Genomic DNA, 17023 nt, shown 5'->3' with positions numbered 1-17023 from the left:
AAATGAACGATGAAATTGTGTCGAAATGTCTGGGAAGAAGGAATGCTCATTGAAGATTGGGCAAATAACACCATTGCGCCCTTCTTCAAGAGGGAGACGATTTATTATGTTCATCTTAGAGAGGAGTTCAACTATTTGAACAGGAATTGAAAGATTTGAAAATGTGTTTGACAATAGACCAAGATGTTATATAGTAGATTCGGGGGTGTAATGTTGAGTGCATCTGCTCCGTTTATGGGAGGTTAGCGCTTCAAACCCTGGCCTAGTCATACCAAAGAGTTTAAAAATTGTACATGCTGCCTCCTTGCTTGATATTCAACATTTAGAAAGTTAAGAACATGGGCAATTCCCATCGGTTGGAATCCATGAGGAGGAGGAAATTCCTCCTTAGGAAATGCCCCACTGAGTACGGTGAGAAAACGATGTCAATCATTGTTGTGATGTCGCTGGTACCCAGAGTACCTTGGGAAGTGATGGCAATTCCCCTAAGCTCAGTGGCTGTGTTATGTCACATATGTTAGTGTGGGTGTGCATGTGCATGAGCTCCACCATCAGCCTTAGATCATGTATAAAAAGAAAAGTTGTAAATATAGACAGGAACCAGTTTGGTTTTATGCCAGAAAGATCAACAACGCAGGCGATTTTTATTTTGAGGCAATACCAAGAGAAGTATTTGGCAAAGAAAGGGAAACTTTATCCTGTTTTCGTTGACATTAAAAAAAGAATACGATCACGTACCAAGAGCAGTTGTTACACAGGCTCGAATAAGACATCTCATGCTTGAACAAATGGCAAAAGTAGTCATGGGAATTAATAAATAATCAAGAGGGATGGTAAAGACCAACTTGGAATTCACTGAAATGTTTGAAGCCAAGGAAGGATTACACCAAGGTTCAGTTTTAAGTCCTCTATGTTTGGTAATAGTGATGGAAGAATTGACGAAGAATGAAAGGTTGCGATTTCCATGAGAGTTGATAGTTCAAAAGAATCAAAAGAGATTTTGCTCAAATGAAAGGTGCAATAGAGAAGGTAGAGAAACGAAAACGAATCTACACTGTCACTGATGACTCACCAACAAGTGAAGCAACTGGCCCGGCGGTTGAGGGGACATGTAGCATTGGGATTCTCATGTATGAGCTTGTGGCTGTGGTAAGTTAATGATACATTTGTGATCTTAAAGAAGGCAAATGTTGACCGTTTCCATGCAAAGATCAACTCAATAAGGCTAGCAATACAGTTCACATGTGAGGTTGAACAAGCTCGGTCTCTGCCATTCTTGTTCCTAATATACATGAACAACCTCTCGGATACTTTAAAAAAAAAAAAATCTTGTCTTCCTTTCGCAGATTATTCCATATTGTGCAATACAGTACCACATCCCACTGATAGGCAGATAACAGCAGCATCACTCGCTGCTGATGTGGAATTGATTGGATACTGGCTGGTCTGACAAATGAAATACACCTTCATCCCTGGAAAATTCTCAGTGTCTCACCCTGCCACTCAAGGACGATCACCAAGCAAACCCAACCTCTATATGTCCATAGTTAGCCATAAGGAGAAGCTTCAGTCTGTTGAATTTCTTGGCTTCACCATTCGCCATGACCTCTCCTGGCCTGATATATCCAAGTGTGCCTCCAAAACCAGCCAGAGACTGGGAATCCTCCCTCTTTCAAAATCATTCCTTCAAAACTCTGAACTACTCACAACCTACATCACTGTCTTCTTTGGTCAATGAAGTACTGCCATACCCTCTGAGGTGGCATCCACATTTCTCATCTGACTCCACTGGATTCTGCAGAATCTAAAGTTCTCAACCACACCCAATCACCACCCAAGCCCACTTCCTTCAATTCTCCTGCTTTCCTTCCTGAAAGTCCCTGTAATGTCCATCTTCTCCTCGCCATGTTCCCCGTCCCATCCCCATCCCTCTCCCTTCCACAGTTCACCTGTGTCTGTTCCCCAATGATTTGTCCCTTCCACTCCCGCCCCTCTTGTCTCATGCCTCCTTGCTGTGAGTTGTGTGTTAGCTCTCATACGAGCCTCGACCAAGGTATACAAAAAAAAAATAAAAATAAAAATAAAAAACACCCTTACCCCCTCCACCTATATCTGAGTGAAAATAAACAACAGCTGAGATGGAATAAAAAAAGCAGAGTTAAAAACATACAGAGCCCACTCTCTCTAGTATTACAAGTTCATACACAGTGTAGGTTTGGAGGGGAGAGAGAAAGAGAGTGAGAGTGAGAGTGAGAGAGAGAACATAAAATAATCAAATAAATATGGCAGTTAGGCCTAAGTCACATTTGCCACGGCGGCCGTGGGGTCTCCAAAATCTACGGCCACGAGCAATGATACGGCAGCCGCAGTACTCCCACGGTCACACAATGTAGCAGTCACACGTTTTTATTTTTCGGGGAGCCGCACGGCATATTTATAAATTGTGGAGACCGAAAACGTGGGGTTGCCGTACGGTCTTTGATTTGATGTCGCACGGTGACCTTAAGGGGGCCCTGCGGTGGCCATAGAATTTTCAAGGCAGACGCAAGGTAGCCTCAAGGTGCCCGCAAGGCGACCGCAGGGGGGCCCTAAGGCGAACATTTGGCCAGATGGAAGATAACGAGTGGGTTAATTTTTTTATTTTTTTTACCTTTTTTTTTTTGGCTTGTCGAATTGCTACGGCGAACGTAGAAATGAAAAAAGTTATAACCGCGTTATAATTCCACGGCGACCCCTACGGCCTGTAAAAGATAGCCAAATGGCGTAGGGCCACCCTGAGGCCACCGCAGAAACTCTGCGGCCGCCGCACGTTTGTCAATTCAGAGGGCGTATGGCCGCCGTATCCTCGCCGTTGAGCAAATGTGACTTAGGCCTTAAGCATGGTATTTGAAACATTTAATTATACCTTTTATATTGAAAAAAAAATTTTTTTTTTAACTTTCAATCAGGCAGTTTTTGAAGTACAAGAGACTCTCATTGAGATAAATACCTTGAATACAAATGGCACTTGTACATACCACTCTCATTAAGGTTACTGTATTTAAATAAGATGCATGCACAAAAAGATTTTCAAATCTGTGCTTACATAATATAGCATTCCTTGCTCACCCAATTGTCACACATATCCACCAGATTAATGCTAAATGAGGCTTTTTTGGCATGTGTTTTTACAGTGACTGGGTTCTGCTCAACGAGGACTTTTAACCTGCTGTTGCAAGCACAAAATCTGTAATTCACATAATCTTTCAAACATAATTTTCCGCATTTTTCATGAAAGAGTGGTAATTGCAAAATGGTTAACCACAATTGTTCTGTTCCGGAATACAAATCAGACACAGGAATATAGGAATACGAGAAATATCCGTGGATGAGAGGTGTCAGGTTCGTACCATTTCCTTTGCCAGAGAGGCCGTGCATATAACACACATACACAAAGAAGGATGCTTCAACTTTTAACAATGGATGCAAAAATCTAGTATTATTATTTCTCTTGTGGCCCCAAAACCAAACAAACAATATATTTCTAACAGCCCTCACAGCTCCTGTAGATCCCACATCCCTACTTGATTAATAGCAAATATCATTTTGAACATACCCTGTACATTTACAAGCCCCAGATATGTCCTTCCCATCAATGTTCAGAAGCATTTAATTGAGATACAGTCCATTCACTGGTCGTGATCCATCGACGGTTTGCGTAGCACACGCCCGTCCACTCGTGTTTGTAGTACGAGCAGGTGCCCGTTTGGTGAGCTGATAAAGTTCTCCAAGTCTTTAGTTGTGCAGAGGCACAGGCCTTTCTCTCAGGCAACTTTCAAAGTATTTTTGACTTATTTTAAGCCTTGTGAGCCATTTAAGTTAACAATCCTTATCCCAGACACGATATACTTTACTTCACCTCGGACACGCAAGTTTCCTGGAGTTGCTGCGCATGCGGACTGAGCATTCTCGGGCAGATCACGCCATTTCAAAAGTCACGTATTGTGTATTCATTCATCTTCACTCTGAGCATGGCACTCCCAGCTTATCCAATCAAAGTATATCCCGGCGTATTTGTTCACCTTTGTCCAAATATGTAGATCATGATATAAGCGAGCGAATAATGAACCTGCTTCACTTTCAGTGGAAGAACATGTAGGACTGCTGCAAAATAGCAGTGTTTTGTAGCCTGCAGCATAAAATCAAAGATGGCAACATTTTCTTTCCTTAAGTGCAAAACCAATGGAGTGAAGACACTTCCATTTGCTCATATCTGAGATGATGGAGAGGGGTGCATCACAAAACATCCTGCTTTGTAAGCCTATACTATACTAAGATTGTAAGTATTTAAGCGAATACTTACAACCAGGAAGAGGCACAGATGCACAGCATGTTTGTTACAAAGGCAAATAAATACATCATCTGAAAGGGACATGTTCTTGCCATGAATATACTCCACCTGTCGTATTTGTCAAAACTCCTCCATGAGCTGAAGAGAAGTGCTAAAAATATTACTGTACTCATTCATAATTAGCTAATATTGAGATATGCCCACTGAGACATTCGTTAATACAGTACATGGAATGTATCCATTAATCCTAACAATTCTACTCTGGAATTGGACAGCTTGTAGCAAGATAATCATTGAATTCTTACCTATCACATCCTACAAGGAAAGACGACCAGCAGGCAAGGCTCAGGTTCAACATTTTGACCACCAAGCGGTCTTCATCTGGGACAGTTCAGGCATCGTGTGCCCAGTAAGTATCCTCTCAAGGGACAGGGGACATCATGATAATAGGTCTCATCATGTGTTTATTGCAGCCGTGTGCACACAATGTTTGCATAGTCCCAGATGTCAGACCTGAGCCTTGAGTGATGGATAATAATACGTTTTGGTGGTGCCTTCATTTTTGAATGTGGATCTATCCAACTACAACCGTTTTTTATCTTGCCAAAACAAAGTTTTTGCAAGATATGTTAGTCAGCCTGTATGTTTTTTTTTTGTTTGTTTGTTTTTTTGTTTGTCTGCAATCATGTATAAATAATTCTGCAGAGCACAGTTATCATTGGAAATTTTTGTAACTTCGCATGTCAGAGGCCTATAGAGGTTCCTTTCAGCGCATAAAATTTTGAAGGTCAAGGTCAAAGGTCAAGGTCACTTTGTCACAAATCAGGGGAGTCGACGAAACCCTTATTTTTTGAGTAATTTTGATCAGATCGTCTTCAAACTTCATGGGAATATAGTTCATGGTCTGGCGCTCAGCTGATTAATTTTTGGTGGCGATTGGCCTTGACCTTCATGGTTAGCGCCTGAGGTCAAACATATTTGGCCCCAAGGTCAAATTTTCAAGTTTTAGGAACCATATCGTGTAGTACCTCAAATTGAACACCTCGATGAGTGCTTTCTAGATATGTCAAGCTTGAGACATTATGACGTCATTTGGTGACGTTATGAGGCAAAAGCATATTTTTCATGGTTACTCTGTAGAACGATTCTCATCGGAATCTTTCGTAGGCAGATATTCCTCAAGGAGTCGCTCCTGGTGGATAGCAGCTCTGTTCACCTCAGTGTGACCTTAAAGAAGTCACACGTGGTCACCTTTTGGCAAGATACGGGTCACCCTGCGGGTGACATTGGTTTATTTTATTTTGTTGTTGCTGACTTCTTATCTGTCATATGAGGAAGGATAACGTGATATGGCAAAGCTTTGCAATTTACTGGTAAGCAAAACCATGCTACCTAATTGTCAGTAGTTGGTATAATCCTTGGAATATCGCCCATGACAAAACGGAGCCCATGCAGTGAGCTCCAAGTCCAGCATACAGATGTCCAATACCTCTTGAAGCCACAAGCCTTGTGGTGGTTAGAAAACCAAGGTGTTCCCCCTCTACATGTGCTTGAATCTTCATTTTTATGGTATTTATAGGGTAAAAAACGATGCCTGTAACAAACGATGCAACTCCACCTGAAAAAGCTCCTGCTAAGAATGCATTCTGTTGGACAATTTTGGGCAGTTGTTCAGCTGTCAAGTCCTGAGGATGGGGTGAAGATAGTGAAAATATACAAGTATCAGTACTTGAAGAAGAGGCACATATTGCACGTATTATAAAACTTGTTTATAAATTTAAAAAAAAAATATGGATGTACCGATGCAGAGATATACAGGTTGTGGACAAAAAATGTAAATGCCAACAAAATGTCACGTAATACGTTGTTGGACTGCAACGTGCACCCAGGATGGCATGGATACGACGTGGCAAGCAGTCAACAAGGGTCTGGAACTGTTTTGCAGGAACGTAACACCATTCTTCCACAAGGAAGTCCTCCAATTCATGTCGGTTTGATGGAGGCAGAACTTGCTGTCTTAGGCTCCTCTCCAGACAGTCCCACAAATGTTCTATGGGATTGAGGTTTGGTGATTGACTCCTCAAACCACCCGGTTATGACTCGTGCCCTGTGGACTGGGGCATCGCCATTCTGAAAGACACCCCTCACAGCAAGGAAGAAGCGCTGCATCATGGGATGCAGATGATTGCTCAGGATGGTAACATAGCATGCTGCATCCACCCTGCCTTCTTATTGAATGAGTGGACAGGCCATACCAACAAAATGCACCCCATGCCATTATGGAACCACCAGAATATTTTACTGTTGGAACCAGGCACTTGGAGCTGCAGAGCTCCATGGACTGTCGCCACACATGCACACGTATATTTGTCGAGAACACGGTTAAGGCCGACTGATCAGACCACAACACATTCCTCCACTGCTTGACAGTCCATTGTCTATGCTCCTTGCACCATGGACCTGCAAATGGGCATTGGCAGATGTTATGAGCAGTTTGTGCATAGCAACCTAACTATGGTATCCTGTACTGTGAAGTACCCTTCTCACCGTTCTCAACGATACAAGATGCTCACGACTGGCATTGAACTCCACACACAGTTTATCCTTCATTGCTCTCCTGTTTTGCCTCGCAGTCCGGACTAAGTGCCCATGCATCACGCTTGTTGAATATGCGTTTCCGCCCACTGTTGCCCATCGATGATGATGGCTTTCCTTCTTTTTCCGAGTCTGACATCACCTTCGAGACAGTTCCTCACGATACATTCGCAATTTCCACAGCCTTTGTCACTGAAGCGCCTGCCAAATGCACACCAAGAATTACACCTCGTTTCAAGTAACTGATGTCTGCGTACAGCCATGATGACGTCCTTTAATACTGGACTCGAACTACAGCCTGCTTATATACAAGTATACAAGAGAGGACTGATGGGGGAAAATATTTGCATATTTAAGGCGCCAATCTGTTGTCATACGCATTCTGATCGTGAAGGATTCAATGGTGTTAAGCAAATTTTATTAAACCAAAATCCAGAAGGCACATTCCGTACATCCTCCCCACACTCCTTCCTCCCTCATCTCTCCGAGCAAGCCCTTTCTGTACACTGTCACTCCCTCGTGTCCACGATGCACAATACCACACGGTCACGTACGTGTGGCAGCCACATACTTTGCATATATGTTGTACAACCCATGTACCCTGGTGTTTCCATTTTTGTGTAAACTATCTGTACTGACGAAGTGGAGAGTGCACTATGGATCACTAATTGGAAAAAAAAATGCAATTATATCTATGAAACAGGATGCAACTCTGACAAAACAACAGCAATTTGTAGCAATAGTAAACTAAGCAACTTTCGCAAAACATTATTAATTGGAACATGACTGTCTTCAAATGTTGTTTGATCGAGCGATGGCTTGCATGTCCTTAACTGTCGATTTAAGCGAATACAAATACAGTTGCGGAAAAAAAGGTTAAAATTGATATCCTGGTACAGTGACATAAGCAGGTCATTCCTCAAAGGTAACAAACTACCATGTAATCCTTTATATCCACTTGTCTGATGGTTTTCAAGAATAAAGATTAGGACGAGCACATTTCTCCGAGATAACAAAACACATTTAACAATGCAGTCTCACCAGGGCATATGACTTTTGATTTGATGTACCATACTCTTTACAGAGCATGGGAACTGCCAAAGCAGTTTATTGGCAAGGATTATGCCAAGTGGTTTGGTTTGCCATTACCTTCCCAGTGTTTTGTCTGTGCTCTATATTTTTGAATGCTCAGCTTCAAGCAAGGAATCAGCATGAACCATTTTTTAAATATTTAGTATGACTCGGTCAGGGTTTTAACCGCCGACCTCTTAGACTCAGAGCAGACACTCTAAACATCACCATTATACCACTGATTCGTCTGGTTCTCATCTCCAAACTGTACATTTGCACGACACTTACATCAATCATATGCTAAGAAAATGCTAATTTTATTGTGCAAGGTTCATGTGGAATAGCAAGGCATACCTTTAGCCACAGGTAGAGTGCAAAGCTTGGCCCATTGCGGAAAAGCACAGGTGTGAATCCCACGTAGAGCTCACGCAAGGCATTCCGCTGCCGCACCAAAGCAACGAGCACCGCAAACACATGTGGGAAGCGCGTGTTATGCCGTGGGTCAACGAGCAGTGCTTGTACACGCTCACAAGGCACGAGCACTGCCTCCAGGGAGCCAGCGAGCAGAGCAGCCGCACTCTGCGTGCTATGGTTCTTGCGGTGGAACCCGACATACTCCAACTGGTTCAAGGCTACCTCATAGTTTCCATACATGAGCGAGCGGCAGACAAGACGCTGTGGGACATGGAAGGAAAAATAGAAGCAACTTTGGATATAAAAGTTAGGGGGGAAAAAAAAAAGAACAAAAAAGTGTCAGGTAAAAAACAAAGTGGTTGGTTCTCTGACAATCATTTAAAGCCTTTGTTCGAAAAATATTGCCCCAAAATAAAATTTTTCCTTCAAAGGAAGATAAACTTGTTAGTGGATTTTAGGAATAAATTCAGAGGAAAGTGATACCAATTACACAATGAACAGCTTTGTCAATTAATGGTAACAGTTATAAGGATACAGTGCCTACAGAGGGTCGACACATCCTTTCAAATTTTTCACCTTTTGTTTCCTTATACTCTTATAGCCTGAAATTAAACATTAAATCGGAATTTTTCCACCTTTATTTACATATCGTAACCCACAACTTCCAAGTGAAAAACAAATTCTACAAATTTCAGAAAATCAATTGAAAATACAAAAACTAGAATACCTTGGTTGGATAAGTGTCCACCCCCTGAGTTTGAATCCTGAACCTACTATAAACTATCATCCCGGAGTTTCACAGGCAGGGTGATTCATCAATGTGCGTGCCATCTCGGATGGACATTAAACTGGGCATCACATCTGCTGGAATCCCCTCCCCCCCTTCTCCTTTAATCTCCCCTCTCTCGCCCTCCACCTCCTCCGTTAAGGGGAGCGTTTTTAATTTAACGGCTTTCCCAGAGGGTAACGTATATATGGAGTGAGTCGACCGGAGGTGTGCAAAGGTCGCTCTATGTGAGAGCATGCATGCAGGCAGGCCTTTGCCAGGTAGATAGCATGGTTTTTAACCCGATTTTATATAGAACCCGGCAGTTAAAAAGAAAATGTTGCTGTTTGGGCATGTTTTATCCTTCGGGTGGGTGCCTGGAATGTCCTATCCCTAAGAGAGGATGATCACCTGTCTCTGTTATCATCTGAGCTCAAGCGTTTGGACATCGGGATTGCAGCTCTCTCTGAGGTTCGGAGACCGGATTGCGGCGAGATAATGGTGGGTGGTTACACCTACTATTGGTCTGGTCGCTCTGATGGTTACCATACCCAAGGAGTTGCTGTAGCTGTGTCCAATAAGCTGACCCCAATGATAATTGAGGTAACACCGGTCAACAAGCGTATTATGAGATTAAGGATTCGTCACTCCTTAGGTGTCATTTCCCTGGTCTCTGTTTATGCTCCGACTGAGGCGAGTGATCTCACCGTGAAGGATGCATTCTACGCCACACTCGAGTCTGTGGTTGATCAGTGCCCCAGACGAGATACACTTCTAGTCTTGGGGGATTTCAATGCATCGACTGGAACTGATAGGGACGGTTATGAGGTGTGTGTTGGTCCCCATGGGTCAGGAACTATGAACCAGAATAGCACTAAGTTCCTTGACTTTGCAAGAAGTCATGGACTTAGGGTGGCTGGTTCATGGTTTCAGCGCCCACAAGCTCATCGCTGGACTTGGTATTCCAACGCTGGCGGTGTGGCAAAGGAGATTGACCATGTCCTCATTGGACGGTCGTTGGAGGATGATCCAGAACTGCAGGGTCACTGAGTGCTCAGTTCCTCAATACTGACCACAGGCTTGTTGTAGCAACTCTAAAGCTGCACCTTAAATCCTGGAGAATGGTACCATCCCAGCCGAGGCTGGATGTTGCCAAGCTCAGGGATGAGAGAGTAGCTGAGGAGTTTGCGAACAGGCTGAGTGGACACTTGGGGGTCTGGGTGCTTTGGGGGTCCTGAAGAGTTGTGGAGCGCCTTCAAGACCACCCTCCTTGATGTTGCCGGTGGATGCCTTGGAGCTCACCGCAGGGCAAAAGAAGAATTTTGTCTCTCAAGGGACACTGGATACCATTGACCAGAGTCGCAGGGCCAGGCTGAATGGCAGAGCTGAGCTGTTCAGGGAGCTGAGTCGTAAAACTGTACGTGCACTGAGGGTGGACAAGGAGGCCCTATGTGCGAGGAATCTGTGAGGGGTAGAGCATCACCTATGGACAGGTGATTCTCGTCCCGCTTACAGGGAATCCGCGCATTACGTTCATCCAAGCCCATCCCTGAGCACTACAGTTCGAGCAGAGAGTGGTAGGCTCTTGACAGAGGAGTCTGAAGTGAAGGCCCGCTGGGCCGGCTACTTTGAGCGATTGTACCAGGCTGATCCCCCAACTGTCGAGTTGAACGTCAAGGGTGTTACAATCCCTGTTGCTGACCCTCGAATCAATTGTGGTCCACCTACGCTTGTGGAAACACGGGCTGCGGTGAACCAGTTGAAAGCGGGGCAAAGCTCCAGGGATCTGTGGCATCCATGCCGAACTTCTCAGGCTGGTGGAAATGCTGCACTCGTGTCGTTGCATGCAGTTTTGTGCTCTGCCTGGAACACAGGCATCATCCCAACTGACTGGAAGAGGGGCCTTGTTGTCCCTCTCTGGAAAGGGAAGGGTGATCGCCAATACTGCAACAACTACCGAGGGGTGACGCTGCTCTCAGTGCCGGGCAAGGTCTTTGCTCGGATAATTCTCGATAGGGTTCGCCACCATCTGCTTGAGCACCAGCGTCCAGAGCAGTCAGGCTTTACACCAAAAGAGGTCAACGATTGACCGTATCCTTGCGCCGTGTCCTCACCGAACGCAGACGAGAGTTTCGGCAGGGGCTGCTTGCAGCCTATGTTGATCTCTGTAAAGCGTTCGATTCAGTGAATCGGGATGTCCTCTGGAGGATTCTTGGTCTTCGTGGGGTGCCACCAAAACTGATCGATCTGATGTCTGAACTCTACTCTGATACTGAGAGTGCTGTGAAGTGTGGTGGTACCATCTCTGACTTATTTCCAGTTGTTACTGGAGTTCGTCAGGGATGTGTACTTGCCCCCACACTTTTCAGCACTTGTATGGACTGGATTCTAGGGAGGATGTCGGAGAGATCAAGTTGCGGTGCGTCATTTGGGAATGTCAAGATCTCGGACCTTGACTTTGCAGATGATGCAGTCATCTTTGCGGAGACTTTAGACATCCTCTTGGGGGCCCTCGAGGTGCTGAATGAGGAGTCGGAGCCGTTGGGATGACGGGTTTCTTGGGTGAAACTAAGATCCAGGCTTTCGGTGACATCTTGGATGCTGCTGTCCTGTCTGTGTCTGTTTGTGGTGAGGATGTTGAGGTCGTGGAGAGATTCACTTACCTTGGCAGTGATATTCATGTCTCTGCTGGCTGCGAGTCAGAGGTCAATAGACGTCTGGGTCGGGCCTGGGGAGTCATGGATTCACTGGATCATGGGGTGTGGCGCTGCCGGTACCTGTGCGGGAGGACGAAAGTCCGAGTCTTCAGGTCCTTGGTACTTCCAGTCTTGCTCTATGGGTGCGAGACTTGGACTCTGACCAAGGATCTGAGACGGAGACTTAATTCCTTTGGTACCAGGTCTCTTCGGAGAATCCTTGGCTATCGCTGGTCGGATTTTGTGTCCAACGAGCGGTTGCTGAAAGAGACTCGGATGAGATTTGTTACCTGCATAGTCCGTGAGCGTCAGTTGCGGCTGTATGGACATGTGGCTCGTTTTCCTGACTCTGATCCTGCTCACCAGATTCTCTCAGCGAGGGAGTCTCATGAGTGGAGGAGGCCAGTGGGTCGACCACGTGCCTCATGGTTGCAACAGGTTGACCATCATCTCAAGGAGATGGGGATGGGCCTGGCATCTGCCTGGGGGATGGCCAGACGGAGGCCCCTGGAGTACCGGCGGAAAGTGGACGCAGCGACGTGCTGTTCTGGCACATGCTCCCATACCTGACCTGACCTGACCTTATCGCCCTTTCCTTCCCCTCTCTTCCCCTTCCGTCACACTTATTTCCTCCAAAACCCCTTCCCCTCTCCACCCCCCATGGATATCTCTGGGAGGTTTCCGTGTGCTGTTTCGTTGAATCCTGAACTACTCTCCCCCCTTTTTCCACAAGTCCCACTACCAAATACAAGTCGAGAACCCCTCCCCTTCTTTCCCCTTCAATTTCCCTGACTAAACGCAAGTCCAGAACCCCTTGCACTCACGCTTACCTCCTCCAAAACTCCCCACTTCCCCCCTTCCGAGCTCCCACCCCCCCAATGTGTGTGTGTGTGTGTGTGTGTGTGTGTGTGTGTGTGTGTGTGTGTGTGTGTGTGTGTGTGTGTGTGTGTGTGTCCTCCATAAACTCCAAAACTATAAAACCTAGCAGCCTGAATCTTTGCATGAATACAAAGAAAACTCCAAGGAAGTGCAAGAGTGAAAATTGGGTGCTTTAGGTTAATTAAAACACCCCTTTTGAAGATAATTAATGGCCTTATTTAATTATATCCTTCATCATGCGATCCTCGGCCACCTCACTGTCTGGGGTTTTAAGGCGTTTCCTGGATAACCTCGCTGAGGTCTGAAGCCGCTGAAGTTTTTTGACTTGCTCAACATTACCTTGACTTGAAACAGGCTGCAACTTCATCATAGATATGAATCGCTGGGTACATTCCAATGCTTATAAACGCACAGAGACATCAGCGTGCGTTGTTTTATTTCATTTCCGCATATGCGTTTGCCATGAGTATCTCATAAACTTAAACGAATTACAAAATTTAAGCTCCAGAATCTAACTTACAAGCAGTTCCGACTCTGAGAAAAGTGTTAATTTCTCCAATTCGAAAATATGTGATATTTTGGGCGTCTCTGGGAGGTGTATGTTGAATATGACGGTTCGGTGATTGCCAATTGCGTGCCAAGGGAGCTGTTTCATTGGAGTTCTTTCTTGGATGCTTAAGTCACTTGGCGAGCACTCTCCAAGCTGCTTGGTTGTTCGTTTCTGGAAAAAGTATACATGTTTTAATCTCACATCGATGTTTCCGTATGTTTCCGCCATTGTTGAGTCCCACAGTGCAGTGCGGTGGGTGCCTTGGGAGGTGTCTTATCCACTGAAAATGTGCAAAGATCGCCTTGGGCGATCTCCATTTGTAGTCCACCTCTCACTTCGACATCGATGCATATTAGAAAAAAACAATGAGGTCCATCCGACCAGGTGTTCGCCATGTTTGTTCTACCTGTGAAAGCATAAAGTACAAATCGATCTTTTGTGTTCTCTGGCTTGATACATTTTTGAATTGAATTTCGGTATTTCCCACTTCATTTCCTCTTTCAAAGCCAAAACTTGACTTTTGTTTCCGGTTTCCTGGACGTGGTTGCTTCTCTTGGTCCTCCGAGTGATCTGCTTCCAAAAAGATAAGTAATCGTTCCAGATTTATCTGTGTTGCCATCGATTTTAGATTCTCTGTTTGAGTCGATTGTTCTTCATATAGAGTGCTTGAGTGTATTTTTTTCGTGCCCATTTTAATTGGGTGGTCGCTAGAGTACCCTTATTTTCACTTTTTCCGTCTGTCTATGTTTGTATGTAATGGACTGCTCTGGAGGCCAGAGGAGTCAACCGGTTTTGATTAAACTTGACAGGTAGGTTCATACCAGGATCTAGTTCTATGCTTTTGAGCACCGTTGCTATGAACACCACCGTTGCCTAACAATGGGACTTTGAAATTTTTGAAAAATCCCCCAAGAAATATTTTTTCGAAAATCAAAAATCGGCTTCCAGGCTTTTATGCGCACTATAATCAACCTCTTTGTCAAAAATTTTCAGCCCGATCCGTCAAAAACTGTATGACTAGTATGCAATTATGTAGCGACCACCCATGTCGCCTACCGGCTTGTTATTTTGATCATGCGTCTCAGGCTCGGGTAGTTTTAAGTCTACCGAGTTTTTTCCCCACCCCCCCCAACTATTTCCAAAACCCACTCAGTCTCCATCCCCTCTGTCCTATTAGTCACCTTCCTTGCTTTTTTGGGAGGGGGAGGGATTGTCGATGCTCTTAACCTTATAAATGCTGAACGTCAAGCAAGGAAGCAGTACAAAGCATTTTTTAAGTCTTTGGTCGGACTCAGCCGGGGTTTGAACCACCGAGCTCAAAGATTCGGAGCAGACACTCGAACCATTGCATCACCGACTCTGGTAGGTTGGCCATATTTACATAAACTGACACATGCTTCTGGAAGCTCTACTCCCCATCATGATTGTTCCAAGGTTGATTTCCTCAATCACCTCCTGCAGCTCTGCATTCCCCATATGGTTCGACTTCCTGATGTTACTTCTACTCAGGTGCAGAGTCTTGCATTTGTTCAGATTGAAAGGAAGGAACCATGGCTGTGACCATTCCATGGCATTATGTAGGTCCTTCTGGGTGACTGAAGATGATGCTTGGTCGAAAGCTGCTCAATATACCTTGGCATCATCTTCATAGAGTTGGATACTGCTATGGATTGAAGCCGGCAGGACATTGATGGAGATGACAATGAGCAACGGACCAACAACACTCCCTTGCCGGTGTTCCAGAGTGCGCCTGCCCAATCTTATTTGGCTCCATTCACAATGACCATTTGACGTTTCGTGCCCGTTCGTAGATAATAAATAGATGTCCCAGTCACGCATCTTTAGAGGGCAGTGTTGTGTCGCAGTCTTTTCATGCAATTACATGGCATCACGTGGTTCGCTCCACATTATGGCACTACTTGCAGGTAGAAACATCAGAAGTGACCACTGAACCATTAAGCTCGTGTGCGTACAATCAAGATGCATTTGAAGAGACCATAATGAATGGGAATGGGACCTACCTGCAGGAGTGGCGGGCTCAACCCACGCAGCAGCATCGCCCGCATCCCCTCAGCGCGTAACGACGCAAGGACAGCACGCCTCGGATCGCTCGACGCCAACTGCTGCCGCTCGCTCAATTTGAACACTGGAAAAACCAGCAGCGTGCTGACCGAGGCCGCCATGACCCCGCTGCTGTAGCTGTCGAATGCAGGCATGGCAGCCCTGCAAATGTAAAATAACCTCTTCTCCCGGATGCGAAAAATGGTATCGATCGCAATGATAAGGCATGTGACGTCATGCTGCGTGACACATGAATGGACAATCACAGCGAACCAATGAGTCTCCATTGATTATTTGATCAAACCCAGAGACGACCAGTTCCTGAAGCTATTCTCGTACCTAATACATTTAACTCGTGGTATTTCAACGTCGCAGTGCAGAAATAAACCAGGTTTCTCAAGAGGCTTTGCTCGCTGTTTAAGTTAACATCTGAATCAGAGTTAAGTTTGAATCCAGACCGATGTACATTTGATTGAAGAAAAATCATTTGTACATACAAATAATGATCAGTAAGTCCATGCCGTGACCAAAAGTCGATGACCAAGGGAAGTAAAATTGTTTTGACTTCTGGGTCTGAGAGCCTTGGTCATTGGCTTATGCAATGCCTCCTTTCAGTTCATTAAAACCAAACCTCTCAACCTGCGATTCGAGACTCTAGTGACACCCATGACTAAAGACTGGGGATCTGGAGCTGCTTAGGTCCCCAGCAGTGTTCAGCGGCAGCACCCCAATTGTGGTCCAGTCCAGGAGACGAAGCCCACCAGCCACTCCTGAACTTTGAGGAAGGCTTGAAGATGATGTAATGTCCAGCTATTCACAGTATCATATAATAACGAGATATTCCATAATGCAATCAAAATAAAATTCTCAAGCATGTAAATACTTTCTTTTTTAAGTATAGAAAGAAGTCACAAACAGAAAAAAAGGGTAAAATGATGTAGGTATTGGCATGTCAAAAAGTATGTAAACAAGGAAGGGATGATCACAAGAAATCATCATGTGAAACCATACGTACATCTTTCTTTGAATATGGTGAGAGCATCCGCGCAGAGGATGTGAATTTTTTTTTGTGAAATGAAGTGTGTTCAATGAAAGTCGGTCAAGGCAAGTTCTCCCCTCCAAACTTCCCCTGAGGCTGAAGTAAGTCTCTCCACACCCTCTCCCACCCCTCACCTACTACCTCCCTCTTCTGCCTTGTGCATGATCCTCTCCCCTCCTGCCTCTTGAGTGAAGCATCAGATATGAAGAGGGCTAGTCGAATTGTCATACATTCTATGGGTTTCCCATGGGTGCTTCACCAGTATATAATAAGCTAATGCCATGCATCTGTCCCACCCTGAAATACAGCAATGCTCCTTTGAGAGAAAAATTGTTGCATCAAATTAATCCAAACCGATGGGAAAATAATATTCAAAACAAAGTTGTATACAAGAGATTGTATCTTTATGCATATAAGGTGCAGATATTGCAACATTTGGAACCAAGATTTACCCAAATGGTTTCAATAGATCAATGTTATTAAACTCATTTTACTCTTCTTTTCTTGAAGCGTTTCTTGAATACAATTACAACAAGACATTCCTTTTATAACCTCCCATTATGAGCTCTTTCAACAAGCACACGAATAAAAGGCTTCCATTTTTTTTTCCTTCTGTCGTATT

The 17023-nt window shown here is 44.7% G+C and overlaps 1 protein-coding gene across 2 annotated transcripts; it reads right to left on the bottom strand.

Annotated features, from left to right (window-relative positions):
* Window positions 1-1992: 1992 nt before the first annotated feature.
* LOC147026749 (mitochondrial nicotinamide adenine dinucleotide transporter SLC25A51-like) lies at window positions 1993-16548 on the bottom strand. 2 transcript variants are annotated; one of them, XM_085882546.1, is made up of 3 exons: window positions 15323-16548; window positions 8351-8671; window positions 1993-6015 (listed from the first exon to the last, which is right to left on the bottom strand). In XM_085882546.1, the coding sequence occupies exons 1-3, from the start codon at window positions 15647-15649 to the stop codon at window positions 5719-5721; spliced, it is 945 nt and encodes a 314-aa protein (XP_085738672.1). In that variant the 5' UTR covers window positions 15650-16548; the 3' UTR covers window positions 1993-5718. The 2 variants fall into 2 exon arrangements, with proteins under 2 accessions (XP_085738672.1, XP_085738673.1); XM_085882547.1 differs by lacking the exon at window positions 1993-6015 and adding an exon at window positions 6047-7126.
* Window positions 16549-17023: the final 475 nt, after the last annotated feature.

This window comes from Eptatretus burgeri, chromosome 5 (genome assembly GCF_056783735.1).
Source record: "Eptatretus burgeri isolate ZD-2024b chromosome 5, Ebu_testis_v1, whole genome shotgun sequence".
NCBI classification, from domain to species: Eukaryota; Metazoa; Chordata; class Myxini; order Myxiniformes; family Myxinidae; genus Eptatretus; species Eptatretus burgeri.
The sequence above is the reverse complement of the archived record's forward strand: the minus strand, read 5'-3'. Positions and strand labels throughout refer to the sequence as shown.